Source organism: Camponotus vicinus, unplaced genomic scaffold, assembly GCF_025532165.1.
Source record: "Camponotus vicinus isolate PSW18456_S1 unplaced genomic scaffold, iyCamVici1.0 SCAF_2, whole genome shotgun sequence".
NCBI classification, from domain to species: domain Eukaryota; kingdom Metazoa; phylum Arthropoda; class Insecta; order Hymenoptera; family Formicidae; genus Camponotus; species Camponotus vicinus.
The window spans coordinates 17,982,949-18,003,529 of record NW_028141956.1 but is presented as its reverse complement, the minus strand read 5'-3'; the positions used below and the strand labels follow the sequence as shown (position 1 = coordinate 18,003,529).

General features: G+C 34.3%; 1 protein-coding gene across 1 annotated transcript; it reads left to right on the top strand.

Moving 5' to 3' along the window:
- Nucleotides 1-3,944: 3,944 nt before the first annotated feature.
- LOC145966489 (uncharacterized) lies at nt 3,945-18,594 on the top strand. The gene is made up of 6 exons (XM_083090574.1): nt 3,945-4,038; nt 14,162-14,752; nt 14,978-16,261; nt 16,436-17,106; nt 17,160-17,272; nt 17,502-18,594. Exons 1-6 carry the CDS (start codon nt 3,945-3,947, stop codon nt 18,592-18,594), a joined length of 3,846 nt encoding a protein of 1,281 aa, XP_082946700.1.
- The last annotated feature ends 1,987 nt before the right edge of the window (nt 18,595-20,581 follow it).

Genomic DNA, 20,581 nt, shown 5'->3' with positions numbered 1-20,581 from the left:
GAGATAAGATACGTCGACGCGTGTCAATAGATAACGCACCGCACATCTTTAGCCTTGACCGCTTGACTGACTTATTAATTCACGCATATAAAATCATATTTTATTTGCATTTACCTATAGTTTTCAGATTTGTTACTAATAAAGAAAAAATTTATTGTATTTAGGTTGCTAGAGTACATATGTTTGTATGCATAATTAAAGCACTTAAACTAACGGATATTCCTTGGATAATATATATATATATATATTTAAAGTATATAAGAATATATGGCATGTTTTTTATAACTACAAATTTTGTGTGCCCAACTCACCTTGTTATTTTTATTAATAATTATATATATATATATTAATAACAAGGGTGACAAGTCGGTCCGAGCTTGTTTCGCGATTTAATTCTCATTAATTCTTGCATACGGGATTACGTATAGCGCTGTCTCTCTCGCTCGCGCGGGCCGACCGATAGTGCGGTCTCTCTCACTTTCACGTACTACCTATTGAGGTCTCGCGTATAAATCTCGATCGGTTTAACCGTTCGATTATGCTCTATTATATGTTTGAGGAGGCTTAGTAAGTATTGTTGGCGTTATTATTTACTATTAATTGATTTATTAAAATGTGGTTTTCCTTTATGTAGGTTTTTATATATGTATATGTATATACATATAACTGGAAAGGCACAAGCTTATGGATTTTTCATGGATAATGTATGTACGGAATGAGCCTCTTTTAAATATTTAACAAGGCTGCTACGCAAAACATCCGTAATTCTTTGTTTGAAATTCATTTGGCAAGTATATTCAAATATATATATAAATTTTATATTTGTAATTGAGTAATGTATTTTTGAATATGGATTCACGTGTAGGTTATTGTTGAAATGTATTTCTAAGGAAATTTTACTAATAAATATATTTTATTTTTCTGTATAGCGTGTTCGTTAGGTGATGAAAATATTGAGACACCCGGTGGACAACCGAGTGAGGCTATGTTTATAGGGTGACTTATTATTCTGCATGCAGAAAGAGTTATGTATAAAAATTTTTATTCATACTGAAATTTTTCCTTTTGTAGTTATTATTTAATTTAAGATATTTATTGTTAAAATTTAGTGTATTAATATTTGATTTATCATACTTATTTTACTATTTGATTTTCTTCATTCCTATATGGTTATATACATTTGTAAAATATTATACCTTTTTAGTACATTAGTTTTGATTAATTAAAATTTTATAATGATAATAGATTTTTGTATAGATTGATGTTTTTATGTATTTTATGTTAAGTTAATTTTTTCATACGGCCAAATATTATTTGATTGTTATTTTCAGCTGCTGGGACTTGGAATTCTTGCTACTTATTTATGACGAGCTGTCTTATATTGTTAGGAAGAGGATATATATATATATGTATATATATATATATATATATATATATATATATATATATATATAGTTATAAAAGGTGTGTAAGTATGAATTATATTTTAAATGGTTTACTTAATAATTTTTATAGTAAATCTTCTTGTACATTTATTATAATTTTCAGGTATCAAGACTCTGAGAAAAATTACTTTCTAATAGTGAATATATATATATATATCTAGGATTTTAAGCTTTGTGCCGACAAAATGTCGATTTTTAATAGTTTAAAACGAGCAACAAATTCAATCTCTTATATATTTCGATAGTATAATGCTTACGGATTATTTTAATACCAAAAAGATGCGAGCAACAAATTCTTTGAGTTACTTTTCTCTTGTACAAATGAATGGCATCGTTCGCCGATACTTATGATATGTTGGTTTTAATTAAATAATACAATTTTTACAAAATGTTTTTACACTATTTTGGAGCACAAAAATAGCACATAATTCTGGTGTAATTGATTTTTTTAATTGGAGCATTTTTTATGATTTTTTCATTATGGAGGGGGCTAACTTAATGTCAAGCTGGCCCCACCCACTTCAAACGTAATTTTCTGCTAAACGGTTTGAGCAACAAAATCCGGACTACGGTAACAAATTAGCACATAATTAACACAAAATTAATTTTATAAATTTTCTTTTATTATTGATAATTTTTTATTAATCTTTTATATTAATATTCCTTCTGTGTAGACTTGCTTTCAGAATATTTGTTAGCATTTTTGCCACAGGTTATGTCTCAATTCATCCAAATATTAATTTAATTATATTTTTTTTCAGGTTTCAAAATTTGTAATAGCTGCAGCTCACTTATGGCAACCTAGCTATATTGTTTATCGTAGCGATCCTTATAGGTTAATAAAATCAATCGTTAACAGATTTTAGGTAAGTATTATTTTATAATTAAAAGTGTTTTTACGTAGTCTTTAAATAAATTGTTTCTAATATTATTTTATAATTTCCAGGAGAAGGGTTATGTCTTATGAGGTAGCTCGGTTGGTCCATAAATATTTCCGTATCTTATTGTAAAGGGAATTTTATGGAACTTTATAGTATAGTAAGTATAGGTACTTATATGAACGTATTTTCCCTTACGATATTTTTGCTCTAACAATATAAATTACTTGAATTTAAAAATAGAAATTTATATTTGTCTTCTTTTTGACTAAAGGAATTAATTATAATAGTGTTTTATATAACAGTTATGTTCACTTTTCTGTAATTAATTTAAAGTGTATAATTATTTTGCATGCACGATTACTGCAGGTGTAATATAGTATTTTTTCCTAGATTTTTGGTTACATATATATATTAATAGATATTTGAAATAATAAATTTTCTGCTAATGTTCATATAATGATTTATATGAATTTTGTCGCGAACACCTTTAACACAGTTTGAATCCCTTTTACAATAGTTATAACAACTAAATTGAGAGATATATTAATTCTGTTTGATTAATATATGTATATAAAACCAGCTATTCAGTTAGCACTGGTTAGCACCAGCTATTCAGTTAGGTGGTTTGCTAGTAAATTAGTTATATAGGATAACTAAATAATATGTATATTGATCGACAACATATAATATGTATAGTGATATGAATTTATAGTATAGTGAATATATATAATTACACGTAAAATTATATAAGATGAAAAATTCTTTTATACTATTCTACAAAGCAATATTTAAAATTTTTGTTGCGGGACGTAACAGGAGATAACGGAGCGAGCGAAGGTTAACCTTGGACGCTTATAAGAAGACTTATAATTCTGCATGCAGTAAAGAGTTATGTATAAGATTTTATTCATATTATTTTACCAGAGTCTCTATAAAAATTATTATTCATAAGTATTAATGCTTTAATTAATTTAAATTATACATAGCAAGTATTTAAAATTCATAATGAAAAGATATAATGAAGTCCTTACTGCAATAGTTATAAAGCCTCAAATAATTAGTTTGAAGAATATATTAATTTTACTTGATTAACATATAAGACCAGCTATTCGGTTAGCACTGGTGGCTTGCTAATATTTTGGTAGTATAAAAGAACTAAATATAATGAATATCAAGTAAATGCGAATATATATATAGTCATATGGAGGATTATATAAGATAGAGAATTTTTATAGCGATTATATAAAGTAAAAAGCTTTTCGTTGCGGGACGTAACAATAGTAAGTTGGTCGATTAACGACAAAGTTTTAAAGAAATATGGTCTTAATAACTTGTATATGCATAAAGTGAGTAAGCTTTTGTAGCTTATTAACAAAAGAAAAATTTTTATGTGGCGGAACGTAACACCTCCCCCCTAATTAAGAACGAAACCCGATGAAATCGGAGGGTTTTGTTCGAGAGGGTTTGTAGGCTTTCTCATAGCTCTTGATCTATACATGTATATATATATTTAAAGTTTTATATTTACGGTTTCCATTCCGTGTTTTCAGGTTCATCATCCATAGCTGTCGGACATATGCTGGCAAGGTGGTATTAGCATTTCGTGTAGTGACATGGGATGGTGGAGTTGCTTCGACGAATTAATAAGATTTGCTGGTTCTTCCTTTTAGCTCCTTCTTTACAAGTTCACTGGCCAGGAGAACAGGTAACTGGTGAGTGAGGGAGTCCACAGGCTCTTAATAAATGCGTACTGCAACCATGACAATATCGATTATTGCTTTTAATTAATCGAATTTTCGTGAAAATTAAAGCTGGCGAATCCTTTCCAGATCCGAGCGGTTGAGAAGTCAACAGTGGTCCAGGCGTTAAATATTCCCATGACGGTGATGCCGTAAAGCATAACTGCTGAGAAGGCTACTGCCTTAGTTGAGATTTCGGTACAACAGAATCCAGTCTTCTATATGATACAGGGTTGGCAATTCGTTGTCATATTTGATTTTTGAGATTTTGAGATTGCATTCTCCGACATCAAGGAGAGAGAGAGCATTGATATTAAGGTGTAGTCCACAATTCATCATAATCGATGCAAATTAAGAGGTAAGTAACATTTATGAGAATTATCATGTGGATTAATAGCATGATAATCTGTAATGCATATGCAATTATTAGTAACATAATTACGATATTAGGATTATAAAATTATACATCGTATAAGGTAGCTACGTGCGCTTTTAAACATAATTGTAAGTCCATATAATAATCGCACTATTTAATTAATGTATATATATATATAAATATATATATATATATATATATATATACATTAATTAAATCGTGTATTATAACAATATTAATATTAACATTAATATTAATATTGCTATACCTATATATATATATATATATATATATATATATATATATATATATATACGTATAACAATATTAATATTAATGTTAATATTAATAATAAGAGTGATAATACGTATAATAATAACAATATTCTTGAATTATACAAGGTGTTCGCAGTGTTGTGCCCGCGCCGTGGGGGACGGGACTTCAGGGTTTTTCGCCCAAAGGATTAGGACCCAGGCAACAAATGTAGACACTCCGTACTTGATAGTAAAGGAATATATTTCGGTCGTTCTTCTTACACTGGCCTTACGCTACTCTTGTGTTTGTCTTATACGCTAGGGTTAAGCGTAGCGAGCCTACTTTAGTCAATGCGGCGGCTTATATTGTTGATGACTTCAGATTTCTTTCTGCCACCCCGTCGTGGTGATCGGTTTATATATCGTTGGGTACAGGAAGGATGAGGTGTCCCTGGGCCGGAGCGCGGTTCGTGCTCCGTTTTGTTATGCTTATTCAGCTTTGGCCGTGACTTGCTTTTCTTTTCGTCACGTTTTATTTTTATTTCTTAATATCTTAATATCTTATTTCCTAATCTCTTTCTTTTAGTTTAATTAAATTATTATTTCGTCGGGTTACGACAGCAGAGTTATCGGATAATGAGGTCTCATGTATATCGCGTTGGGGTCTCATTATTAATTCTGAATTGAACATACTTATAAGATAGGATAATTAAGCGTGTTTACAATTGAAAGTAACATATATACGTGAGTACACGTAAGATTAATTATTATATCGTTACTGATGTAGCGTCACGAAGATTCATGAGACTACATATAGTATGGTTCTATTGTATGATTGGATTAAATGTGTCAGTAAGAGATTCTTTTTCTTGTAAGCTACCTCATCAGATATTCCAACCATACGATCAAGAGTATTTGCATAAATGGTAATGCAAACAATCTTGATATTGTATTATATATTTTCTATGAGAATATTAAATATATTCTCGTAAGATAAAATCTTTGAATGAGATTTAATGAAGAGTAATTGCAACAAGGAATAAAAAATTTTGGTTATGAGAGATACAGTGTAACCTTGATAGACAGAGACACAATGCTTATTTATTTGTAACCAAAATGTAATTAGATAATTTAATTATCATCCAAGATTTAATATTCATCCAGGATCAACATGGATTATTGATGGTCTTGATGATTTTGAAAAATTAGAAGTGTGACAGGTTACTTAAGGTTAAGTACTTTTTGAGTTATGAGGCTTGAAATAATTTCTTAATTTTACATAAACCGTAAAATATCTTGTAAAATATTCATTTTTCGATTATCTTACCTTAATACTTTTACGTACAAAATAATGAGAGGAATCAACTGGTGTAAAGAAAACACATAGTTGTTTTGAAGAAAAAATATATAATTTGCAATTAACAATTCCATATTTTTTCTTAAAAACAACTATGTGTTTTCTTTACACCAATTGATTCCTCTCATTATTTTGTACATAAAAGTATTAAGATAAGATAATCGAAAAATGAATATTTTACAAGATATTTTACGTAAAATTTATGTAAAATTAAGAAATTATTTCAAGCCTCATAACTCAAAAAGTACTTAACGAAAAGGTACTTAATTATAGTGTTTTGGAAAGCTCTCGAGATAAGCTACAAGAATATGCAATGACAAATAGTAGGTTCCATTTAAGAAATTGAAGGTGACCTTCATGTGACCTTCAAATAACTCTTCAAGGTCAAACCAATGATACCATCTTATGGCCCCCTCGAAACCATAAAACTTTTGTCTGAAACATTTTTCTCTAAAATGCTTTGTTTCCGAAAGAATTGCGTGCGTTAATTAAAATGGCTCACCCTGTATATTCACTATAAATTCATATCACTATATATATTATATGTAATCAACCGATATTCACATTATTTAGTTATCCTATATAACTAAAATACTAGCAAACTACCAGTGCTAACTGAGTAGCTGGTTTTACAGAAATTTGTTAATCGAATAAAATTAATATATTTCTCCAATTATTATTAATCAACTTTATTCAGGAAAGAAATAGATTCGAAATTGTGTTATTAAAGAAAAATCTTCAACAGAATTATTTTGAATAATGCAAACTGTGTTAAAGGTGTTCGCGACAAAATTCATATAAATCATTATATGAATATTAGCAGAAAATTTATTATTTCAAATATCTATTAATATATATATGTAACCAAAAATCTAGGAAAATATACTATATTACACCTGCAGTAATCGTGCATGCAAAATAATTATACACTTTAAATTAATTACAGAAAAGTGAACATAACTGTTATATAAAACACTATTATAATTAATTCCTTTAGTCAAAAAGAAGACAAATTTAAATTTCTATTTTTAAATTCAAGTAATTTATATTGTTAGAGCAAAAATATCGTAAGGGAAAATACGTTCATATAAGTACCTATACTTACTATACTGTAAAGTTCCATAAAATTCCCTTTACCATAATATACGGAAATATTTATGGACCAACCGAGCTACCTCATAAAACATAACCCTTCTCCTGGAAATTATAAAATAATATTAGAAACGATTTATTTAAAGACTAAGTAAAAACATTTTTAATTATAAAACAATACTTACCTAAAATCTTTTAACGATTGATCTTATTGCCCTATACGGATCACTTCGATGGATGATGTAACTGGACTGCTATAAGTGAGATGCAGCTATTACAAATTTTGATACCTGAAAAAAAATATAATTAAATTAATATTTGGATGAATTGAGACATAACCTGTGGCAAAAATGCTAACAAATATTCTGAAAGCAAGTCTACACAGAAGGAATATTAATATAAAAGATTAATAAAAAATTATCAATAATAAAAGAAAATTTATAAAATTAATTTTGTGCTAATTATGTGCTAATTTGTTGCCGTAGTCCGGATTTTGTTGCTCAAACCGTTTAGCAGAAAATTACGTTTGAAGTGGGTGCGGCCAGCTTGACATTAAGCTAGCCCCCCCATAATGAAAAAATCATAAGAAATGCTCCAATTAAAAAATCAATTACACCAGAATTATGTGCTATTTTTGTGCTCCAAAATAGTGTAAAAACATTTTGTAAAAATTGTATTATTTAATTAAAACCAACATATCATAGTATCGGCGAATGATGCCATTCATTTGTACAAGAGAAAAGTAACTCAAAGAATTTGTTGCTCGCATCTTTTTGGTATTAAAATAATCCTTAAGCATTATACTATCGAAATATATGAGATTGAATTTGTTGCTCGTTTTAAACTATTAAAAATCGACACTTTGTCGGCTCAAAGCTTAAAATCCTAGATATATATATATATTCTCTATTAGAAAGTAATTTTTCTCAGAGTCTTGATACCTGAAAATTATAATAAATGTACAAGAAGATTTACTATAAAAATTATTAAGTAAACCATTTAAAATATAATTCATACTTACACACCTTTTATAACCCTATATATATATATATATATATATATATATATATATATATATTGTTCGCGAATCATTTGGGCATCATTAGGGCAATTTGGATTCGGGCGCGCTGTTGCTAACCGCGTAGCACGCAACGCCCGCCTGGCGGCGCCACCTCTCGAGCTTGCACATCACGTGACCCTGTACGGGCCCAAAAGTGGGGCTTCTTTTCCGGAAGCGGTTGCCCAGTCGCTCTCTACACGTTGTCCGTGTGCATGTGAATTGTGTCGCTCCCTTATTATTCTCATTCAGTCAGCTTTGCTAACTGCTTTCTGTGTTTTCTGCTCTGCACTTGCTTATGTTAGCACGCTTTCCTTTGCTCATCGGTGTCGGAATCTCGTGTTATCTGCTCACTACAAGAATACGCCTCACAGCACGAGAGCGGTTCCTCGCGCGTGCCACGTGCTCATCCGAGCTCCCGGCATCTAGAATTCATATTGCTCATTATAACGGAAGTGTGATGTTTGAACGTCGCATACATCGACGGGCTCATCAGCACTGCTCAACGTGAACAATCAAACCGCTCATTTTGCTATCTACTCTCTAAAACTAGATCGACTGTTTCACCGGCCATTTGTGTGTGTGTGCTTGTCCCCTTACTTTGGCCGTCTCGCCTCGCGCGTCCGAAGAGTCGGTGCGAGCCGCGTTCGGTTACCACTGCCGCCGATTATTTGATAAGCAATTATCAAACATATTTTGGTCCTTCGAGCCGGATCGCGTGGGTGTGAGAAAGTGTACGTATAAGGAGGATCTCTCGCCGTACGTGTATGTGCGCACGATCAGACAAAGCGCTCATTTTGCGTGTTGTGCTGGCAAGGTCATAGCGTGTGTTTACGTGCTCAAGGACATTCTCTTGTGTGCCTACGTGCACACAGCCGGTGTTCACGTGATTTTCGGTACGCAGCTCAACGGTCATTCCATAGCAGACTATAAAGGCACGCTCCCATCGTCGAATTCATCATGTCGAATGACGATAAAGGTAACTCAAAAACTCTCGAAGTGCCAACAGCAGGTCGAGCCTCCAGACTGTCACGCCGACCGGATCTGCCGCCTCATCACGAAATGTCTCTCCTGCTGGCAACACTCGTGCTCAATCTACGCCGGCTCAATGATCAACGGAGCTCATACTTAAGGTGCAAGCTCAAAAGGGGAGGCTCACTTTAATAAAGGAACTCCAGGATAACCTTCCAACCTCAAAAGAGGAGCTGCTTGAATATAAAAAGCACATAGATGACACGTTTAAGATGTTCTCCAAAGTGCATTCATACTTTGAAACGGTTTGGCCGGCGGATTGCCTGGATCATGAGTACTTCTCAAATGACTGGTACCTAGACGCTAGAGGCGTGCAAATATCGTTTTATTCCCGCTCGGTCTCGACAGTCTTTACCATGGGTCTCGGTCGAACTCGCAAGTGGATAGAGTGGGGATAAGATAGAGACTACCTGCTATGACGGGAATCGAGACCTTTCGGTAATATCGAGACTCGGGATAGATCGAGATTTTTGATTCTCGACGGTTCCCGATGAGTCCCAAAGTCGAGATGATTCGATGTACGCAACACATTACAATAATAAATTCGAATAAAATTGCAATTTCACTTTTTATTCATTTATTTGAACAATTTTTACTAAAAATTTAAGAATTATTAATAAATTAAAATAAAAAATGCAATAAAATAAATAAAATTTTTTAATATTAAATAATAAAATTTATTAATAAAAAAATAAATAAAATAAATAAAATAAATTAGAAAATATGAAATATGTATGTATATTTATATTCGAAACGTACGGTACGTAAGCAACTACTTTAACAAATTATTAAAAACTATATTAAAGAAATAAATAAATAAATAAGTAAACATAAAATATATAATTATAGAATGAAAATATGTAATTATAAAACATAAAATAATAAACAAATATATAATTATAAATCTATACGTATAATTATAAATATATAATTATAAATCTATATATAATTATAAAATTAGAAAAATTTATTATCATTGTAAATTTAAGTAAGATCTCTTTTATTTTTATTTTAAATCAATATATCAGTATAATTTTATTCAGTATAACTTTATTATTCGAATACACATTATTAATAACAATCATGACAAAATTTCTTTTTTTATTGTATATAATTGATAATAAATATTATGCGATTATTTTAATTTTTCAATTTTTGATTCTTAATTTTTGACACGGTTGTATTACTTAAATTCGTTGAGAATAATTTAAATTGCCAAAACGTTCGATAGCCTTTTTATTATTGTTTTTAAAATATATCCTTGCGCCTGAATTACAACGTATTGATTCTTATTGACTCTTATTAGCTCGCTTCTAGTTATTTAGACAATTATATATATAATTATAAGTAAAAATATAAATAATTAAAAATATCCATATTTATTTATAAATACTGATAAAGAAGAGATATAAATATATAAAAATATCTATATTTTCAATAAAATAATTATATTTGTAACAGAAACATGATTTTATTTAATGTTTTTATTTTGTTATTTAAAAATATTGTTTCTTTTAGTATCTTGACCTTGTTTGAAATAATCGAACGTTTAGTTAGGATATTGAAAAATATTCAGTTAAACAGACATATGCCTTCGAATAGTAAAGTTTGTCTGTGTTAAAATAAAAGTAAATTATCTTTATAAAATGTCTGAAAATAAAGAAGAAATAATTAAGAAATTACAAGATGGAACATTACAATTATTCCAAAAACCTATTACAGATAAAACCAGTGTTTGCTGGAATAATTTTAAGGTATTTATTTCTATATATATATATATAACACGTTTTAAAAATTTATTATAAATTTGATATATTATGTATACTTGCGTTATATGAAAAATTTTCTAATATTCTAATTTTATAATAATTTCCTTTATTTAATTCTTTTATCCAGTTGATTGTTGAATCTGGAACGAATGCTTCTATTGGTTTCGTGCAATGTACAAATTGTCAAACCATTTTATCATATAAAAATAGCACAACCGGCATGAATTGTCATAAATGCGTTTTAAAAAGTACGGAATCAAATACTATATCAAAACAGGATAAAGATAAGATAAAATTTAAATGTGCTTTGATGTGTGCAAAAGATTTGCGTCCATTTAATTTTGTTGGAGGTAATGGATTTCATGATCTTGCTCAAGAATTGATAAATACAGGTGCTAAATATGGCGAAATTGATGCGGCTTCAGTTCTGCCACATCCTACAACAGTGTCACGACACTTAGCAGAGATGGTAGATGAAATAAGACTAGAAATAATCCCGAAAATTAAGACAGCTATAGCCGAAAAACAGTGCGCCATGACTTGCGATTTGTGGACAGATAATTATCGAAAATTACATTACTTGACAATAACAAGTAGTTATATTGAAGAAATTTTACATAAATGGAAACTTAAAACAAATGTAATATCAACCACCAAATTTCCAGATACTTCTAAAACAGGTGAAAATATTTTATTAGAAATACAAGAGCAAATGTCGATGCTTGATATAACTGACTTGAAAAATATCACTTTTGTCACTGATCAAGGATCAAATATAAAAAAAGCTCTAAAAAATTATAAACGATTATCTTGTTTAGCGCACTGTTTAAATACATCTTTACGTCATACTCTGGACGAAACATTTTTAAATGAAGAAGTACCTGATGTCTTTTTTTCCATCCAAAGCGCACGAAGAATTGTAGGCTATATGAAAAGATCAGGCTTAGTAGTCCATCTTGAGAAAACTTTAAAACAAGATATTGAGACAAGATGGAATAGCATTTTCATACTGTTAAACTCTTTTCACACACAGTATGAAGAGATTGCAAATATTTTATTAGAGAGAAACAAATATTATATGATATCCGCATATAATAAAAAATTGATGGAGGAAATAATAAATTTTTTAAAACTATTCAAAGATGCTACGGATGATTTAGAAGGAGAAAAAGAACCGACACTTCCACTCGCAGTTCCTTGGACTTATTCATTATTGAACAATTGTAATATCACAAGTACTGATACTGAGGTAATTTTTCAACTTGCTTGTTAATTTAATAATGTGACGTTTAGAACACATATGCGCGCGCATGCACACACACACACACACACACACACACACACACACACACACACACACATATATATACACATATGTTTAGAACATACATTTAATTTATTGATGTTTAAATTACAGCCAATGCAAAAAATTAAAAAACGAGCTCAGAAATTTTTAATGGAAAAAGTATTAAATGAACTTCAAGATATTCATTATGTATCTACATTTTTACATCCAGCATTTAAAGAACTTTCAGTCTTAAGCCATGAGCAAAGAGAAAAAATTCACGAAAATGTTAGATATATGTACGAAGACATAAATTTTGATCAAGGAACTGTCTCAGAACCTCCGATGAAGAAGTTTCGAGAATGGCGGTCAAGTAATTCTCACAAAAAAGATGAAATTGAAAAATATTTAAACATAGAATTATTAGAATGTGAAAGCATATTATTATGGTGGGAAATATATGCAAATCATCTGCCAAAGCTGGCTAAAATAGCTAAACGAATTTTTTGTATTCCTGCTACCAGTGCAGCTAGTGAAAGAAATTTTAGCAAAGCAGGACTTATTATAACAAATCGACATAGCACCATTGAGCCTGATCGCGTAAATGATATTTTACTTATTCATAATAATAAACTGTCTTAATTTTAAAAATACATATAGATTTTTTAATTTTATTTTAAATTAATTATTTTATTTATTTATTTATTAATTTATTTAATTTTTATTTTATCGTAATATATTTTATTTATATTTTTACTCTATTTTATTTTATTTTATTTCTATTTTTATTGTATTTTATTTTATTTCTATTTTATTTTTTTTTTATTTTTATTGTATTGTATTGTATTTATTTATCTAATTTATTTAATTTATTTTTATTTTATTTTATTGTATTTTATTTTTTTATTTAATTTATTTAATTTATTTTTATTTTATCGTATTATATTTTATTTATATTTATATTTTATTGTATTTTATTTTATTTCTATTTTATTTTTTTTTATTTTTATTGTATTGTATTGTATTTATTTATTTAATTTATTTAATTTATTTAATTTATTTTTATTTTATTGTATTATATTTTATTTATTTATTTTATTTATTATATTTAAAGTTTTACATGTTTTAATCGCACACACATACATTTCGGATAATATATATATATACACACACATACATATTCACATTTTCAGCTCTATTTTAAATGTATTTTGTTATTAAATGTGTTATTAAATGACATTAATTTTTCTTATTTTATTACCTATTTTATTCACAAAATTTATTTATTATTAAAAAAATTTCTTATTATTTTTTTCATTTTATTTTATTAATAATTTTTAGATTTAAAGCTAAAGTTGTTTAAATAATTAAATAGCAAAAATGCAATTTTTTTCACGAATTTATTGTCATGTGTTGTGTACAACGCCGAGTCGTTTCGATTTCGGTTGCTGAATCGTGAATCTTACCTACCCCCATTCCATCTAATAGAACATCGAGACTCGGGAGTCTCGGGACTCGCTTGTTCTCGATAACAGCGCTCCCGATAATCTGAGTATCGAGAATCCAGTCTCGCTGGCGAGAACGAGCGGGAGTGAGAGCAGATTTGCTCGCCTCTACTAGACGCTCAACGGATATACACATCATTAACGAGGGAGATTGCAAGACTTCGAAGCTCATTTCCACAGGATACAACCAGCTCATCGGTCTGCCCAGACACCACCCCTCATACTAAACTTCCAGACATTTCGCTCCCTGAATTCAAAGGAGAGTATTCAAAATGGCCGACATTCAGCGATCTATTTAAGAGTCTGATAATAGACAACTCCAAACTATCTGATGTAGAACGACTTCATTATCTACGGGGATGCCTTAAGGATGCACCAGCTCAACTCATCGCCAGCCTGCCGCTCACGCTTCGCTCTCACAGTCTTGGGATCTACTCACATCACGCTATGAAAACAAGCGTCTCATAGTGCAATCTCACTTCGACAAACTTTTCGGAATCACAACGGCGCAGAAAAACTCCAGCTCATTGAATCTGCTCATCACCACTGTGTCAGAGATTCATAAGGCGCTGCTCAATCTCGGTGTGACCACCACTCTCGGCGATAACATGATGGTCTATCATGTTTCAAAGCACTTAGACCCAGCAACCAGAGAAGCATGGGAATTGTCTCTCGGCTCCGCAAAGGAATATCCCTCGTGGGAAAAGATGAGCTCATTTTTAACCGCTCGAGTGAGGGTTCTAGAAAGAATCGAGGCAGCAAAAGGAACAGGCTCACAGACATCCTCACAACGGACATCTCCTCACGCAAGGAATCAAAAGAACGGCTTCAGTTCACGAACTGCGGCATTCGCTCATAGCTCAACAGCTCATCCGTGCGACCAGTGTAAAGGGTCTCATTATATAGTCGCATGTGAACAATTCAGAAGATTGCTGCCTGTAGCACGCCGAGCTATCGCAAGTGAGAAAAGGCTATGTTTCAACTGTCTAGGCAGGCATAATGTAAAGGCGTGTAGATCAACTCAGAAATGTAAGACGTGCGCTGGGCGGCATCACACGATGCTGCATGACTCTGGCCACGTCACCTCAGCGAAGGACACCACTCAGCCCTCAACATCATCAACAGCTCAATAATTACTTAGTGCAGTCGCCCATTCCTGCTCATTTCAACAAACTTTTCGCTCAGCCCTCCTCGGAACTGCTCTTGCGCAAGCCATCACTAAATTAACAGCTCATCCAGTTCGCCTGCTCATTGATTCAGGCTCAGAATTAACGTTTATATCGGAACAGCTCACCCTTCAGCTCAGCCTTCCTCGGCATGCATCATCGCTCACTATCAATGGTATAGGAGGATCCCGATCAACTCAGACTCTCGGCTGCACTCAACTTCAGTTGAAGTCCCTCTATTCAATGGAAACCGTGACCATTGAAACACACATCCTAAAAAGGCTCACATCGTTGATCCCATCTATCAAAGTCACTCCTAGTGACTGGCCACATTTTAACGGTCTTTCTCTTGCAGATCCTGAATACCATCGTCCTAGAGCAGTGGACATCATCATTGGGGCAAATCATTACGGCTCAGTTGTCAAGCCTCAGATCATTAGAGGTGATGCGACATCACCAGTTGCCCAGCTCTCAATCTTTGGGTGGATTCTCATTGGACCAGTGAACGTGGCCAACTCAGCAAGTGTGCACGCTCACCAAATAACAGCTCATCAACAGAATGCTCTCAATGAGCTTCTAACAAGGTTTTGGGAACAAGAGGAAGTGCCATCAACGGCTCAAACAACACTGACTCCAGCAGAAGAATGTGAGGCTCACTTTCAAGCTACTCACACCAGAGAGATTTCAGGACGCTACATTGTGCGGATCCCACTCAGTTCATCACCCTCAGCTGTAGGACAGTCTCGAGAGACAGCATCAAGATGTCTTAAACGAACAATTCGTCGATTGAGCAAGGATGCTCAATATCGCCAACTCTATACGACATTTCTCAAAGAATACGAGGATCTCGGACACATGAGGAAAGTCACTGATGGGGGATCGGAACTCAGGAAAAACCTGGCACATGATTCTTCGGAGTCAGGAGAGTTAAGAGTCCTGAGGGAAGATCCAATCAACCCGTCTTTGGCTCATCCACCATTCTACCTGCCCCATCACGGAGTGCTCAAACCGGACAATACGTCAACGAAGCTCAGAGTCGTTTTTAACGGCTCGAGTCCAACATCCTCTGGGAAATCCATCAACGACATCATGCACACCGGTGCAAACCTACTGCTCAATGTCATGGACGTGCTCATATGGATCCGTCATCATCGCCACATCTTTGCGACTGACATTACAAAGATGTATCGGCAAATCAAAATAAACAAAGAGGATTGGAATCTGCAGCGAATCTTATGGATTGATGACCAACTCAACGAGATTCCTTTCCATCTCACTACCGGGAGCTGCTCGTGTACATACGGTACACGAGCAGCTCCCTTCTTGGCCACGAGAGTATTACTACAACTGGTCAAAGACGAAGGCAGCTCATTTCCACTGGCGGTTCCATCACTAATGCATGGACGCTATGTGGACGATATCTTCGGGGGAGCGGATACAATCTCAGAGCTCAAAATTGTCGCTCATTAAATCATAGGCTTGTGCAACGCGGGCGGTTTCCCCCTCGCAAAATGGCATGCAACGGATCAACAATTTCTCACTGACATCTCAGTATCGTGCTCTAAAACGAATACAGTATCATTGGACGACTGCGAAACCAAATTACTCGGACTCAAATGGATTCCTCAGGAAGACAAGTTCATTTTCTCATCAAAGTTCAACTCACCTACAAGGAAGCTCACCAAACGTCTCATACTATCTGAAGTGGCTCAGATATTTGATCCTCTCGGTTTGGTCTCACCGGTAGTAATAAGGGCCAAGGTTTTATTACAAGAATTATGGTTACTCAAGCTCGGCTGGAATGATCCCTTACCAGCCTCTCTCAGCATAAGGTGGCTTTCAATGAGAAACCAACTCAACGCGCTGGCCAGCGTCTCAGTTCCACGATGGCTCAATACGTGGAGTGACTCCACCGTGGAACTTCATGGTTTTTCGGATACTTCTCAGCTCGCCATGGGAGCAGTCATTTATTTGACTGTTAACTCACTGTCCACTGACTCGCACTCCACTGGCTCACGCTCAATATTAGTGTGCTCTAAAACGAAAGTAGCACCTCTCAAGAAGTTGACGATTCCACGATTAGAACTCACAGCAGCGCTCATGCTCACAAAACTCGCCTCTCACGTTAAAGCCACACTGAAGCTCAAGGTAGGCGCAACTCATCTGTGAACAGATTCTCAAGTGACTCTCAATTGGATCAGATCGCACTCATCTCGTTGGAAGGATTATGTCAGGAACCGAGTAACGCAAATTCAAGAATTGTGCACAGATACCACCTGGCGTCATGTTCCTGGCAGTATGAATCCGGCGGATTGTGCATTGCGAGGCGTTGACACCGACCTACTCAAGGATCATCCATTGTGGTGGACCGGGCCACAATGGCTCACTAAAGATCAAATGGAATGGCCCTATTAACCAGAATTGTCATCATCACTTGGCAGTTCAGAGGCTCGAGCAGGAATCTCATTAATTGTCAGTGCATCAAGCCCAGAATATCACTGGGACTTGATTTACCGATATTCATCGCTCAATACACTACTCAGAATTACTGCTCTTTGTACAAGATTCATTGGCAAGCTCAGGAACTCCCTCGACACATCCCCATCTCTCATCTCACCAAAGGATTTACAACAAGCCAGGCTCTTATGGATCAAGGCAACGCAAACGGCATACTTCTCTCATGAAATTAAGCTGCTCACAAAGGGATCATTGTTACCTCACTCTCATGCATTCTCAAGACTCACTGCATTTATCGACAAAGGGGGTGTAGTAAGAGTTGGAGGGAGACTCAGCGAAGCGCAATTCAATTACGAAGAAAAGCATCCTGCGATCCTCCCCAGGAACTCTCCATTAACAAATTTGATCATCGACCAAGCTCATCGGGCAACTCTCCATAGGGGTGCGCAACTCACACTTTCAAGAGTTCGCCAAACCACCTGGATCATCGGCGGAAGAGCTCCAGTTAAATCGCACATTCTTAAATGTGTTGTGTGCGCGCGACAAAGGGGGGCACGAGCCCAGCAACTCATGAGTCAGCTACCATTGGCGCGCGTGACACCCTCACGGCCATTTTCTCATACGGGGGTGGATTACGCAGGACCGATCACACTCAAAACTTGGAAGGGTAGAGGAACTAAAACTCACAAAGGGTGGATATGCGTTTTCGTATGCCTCACCTCTTCTGCTGTCCATCTGGAGGTGGTCAGCGATTACTCAACTGAAGGTTTCCACGCGACTTATCGACGATTTTCATCACGAAGAGGACTGGCTCAAATAATCTACTCGGATTGTGGAACAAATTTCATCGGGGCGAATAAGGAACTCAAGAGGCTCTTTACGAAAGGCTCAAGGGAGGTAAACAAGATCACAACCGCCTTATCAACTGAAGGAACCGAGTGGAAGTTCAACTCACCGTCCTCTCCCCATATGGGTGGGAAATGGGAGGCGATTGTCAAATCAATCAAATTTCACTTACGAAGGACGATTGGAGAAACTCAGCTCACTTTTGAAGAATACTCTACCCTGCTTACTCAAATTGAAGCAGTACTCAATTCGCGACCGCTCGAACCGTTAAGTGACGATCCTGAAGATATTTCAGCTCTCACACCTGGGCATTTTCTCATCGGGGGGCTCTAAATTCTGTTCCAGAACCATCATTAATCGATCTCTCAACTCCTAGGTTATCTAGATGGCAGCTCATCCAGCAGAAAGTACAGCAGTTCTGGTCTCAGTCGGCTCATTATCTACAACGTCAACAAGCAATCTCAAAATGGCATCATCCCTCGAATCACATCAAAGTTGGAACATTGGTGCTGCTCACGGATGAAAGATTACCCTCTTCAAAATGGCCACTCGCAAGAGTAGTGAAGCTACACCCAGGAAAGGATGGACTCACCCGGATCGTTACAATCAAAACAGCGACAACACAGCTCACGCGCCCGATAGTCAAACTCGCCCCATTATCAATTCGCTCATAGACCAGTTATACATCAGCAATAATTGCTGATGGCGGGCGGAATGTTCGCGAATCATTTGGGCATCATTAGGGCAATTTAGATTCGGGCGCGCTGTTGCTAACCGCGTAGCACGCAACGCCCGCCTGGCGGCGCCACCTCTCGAGCTTGCACATCACGTGACCCTGTACGGGCCCAAAAGTGGGGCTTCTTTTCCGGAAGCGGTTGCCCAGTCGCTCTCTACACGTTGTCCGTGTGCATGTGAATTGTGTCGCTCCCTTATCATTCTCATTCAGTCAGCTTTGCTAACTGCTTTCTGTGTTTTCTGCTCTGCACTTGCTTATGTTAGCACGCTTTCCTTTGCTCATCGGTGTCGGAATCTCGTGTTATCTGCTCACTACAAGAATACGCCTCACAGCACGAGAGCGGTTCCTCGCGCGTGCCACGTGCTCATCCGAGTTCCCGGCATCTAGAATTCATATTGTTCATTATAACGGAAGTGTGATGTTTGAACGTCGCATACATCGACGGGCTCATCAGCACTGCTCAACGTGAACAATCAAACCGCTCATTTTGCTATCTACTCTAAAACTAGATCGACTGTTTCACCGGCCATTTGTGTGTGTGTGCTTGTCCCCTCACTTAGGCCGTCTCGCCTCGCGCGTCCGAAGAGTTGGTGCGAGCCGCGTTCGGTTACCACTGCCGCCGATTATTTGATAAGCAATTATCAAACATATATATATCCTCTTCCTAACAATATAAGACAGCTCGTCATAAATAAGTAGCAAGAATTCCAAGTCCCAGCAGCTGAAAATGACAATCAAATAATATTTGGCTGTATGAAAAATTAATTTAACATAAAATACCTAAAAAACATCAATCTATAGAAAAATTTATTATCATTATAAAATTTTAATTAATCAAAACTAATGTACTAAAAAGGTATAATATTTTACAAATGTATATAACCATATAGGAATGAAGAAAATCAAATAGTAAAATAAGTATGATGAATCAAATATTAATACACTAAATTTTAACAATAAATATATTAAATTAAATAATAACTACAAAAGGAAAAATTTCAGTATGAATAAAAATTTTTATACATAACTCTTTCTGCATGCAGAATAATAAGTCACCCTATAAACATAGCCTCACTCGGTTGTCCACCGGGTGTCTCAATATTTTCATCACCTAACGAACACGCTATACGGAAAAATAAAAATATATTTATTAGTAAAATTTCCTTAGAAATACATTTCAATAATAGCCTACACGTGAATCCATATTCAAAAATACATTACTCAATTACAAATATAAAATATATATATATATATATATATTTGAATATACTTGCCAAATGAATTTCAAACAAAGAATTACGGATGTTTTGCGTAGCAGCCTTGTTAAATATTTAAAAGAGGCTCATTTCGTACATACATTATCCATGAAAAATCCATAGGCTTGTGCCTTTCTAGTTATATGTATATACATATACATATATAAAAACCTACATAAAGGAAAACCACATTTTAATAAATCAATTAATAGTAAACAACAACGCCAACAATACTTACTAAGCCTCCTCCAACATATAATAAAGCATAATCGAACGATTAAACCGATCGAGATTTATACGCGAGACCTCAATAGGTAGTACGTGAAAG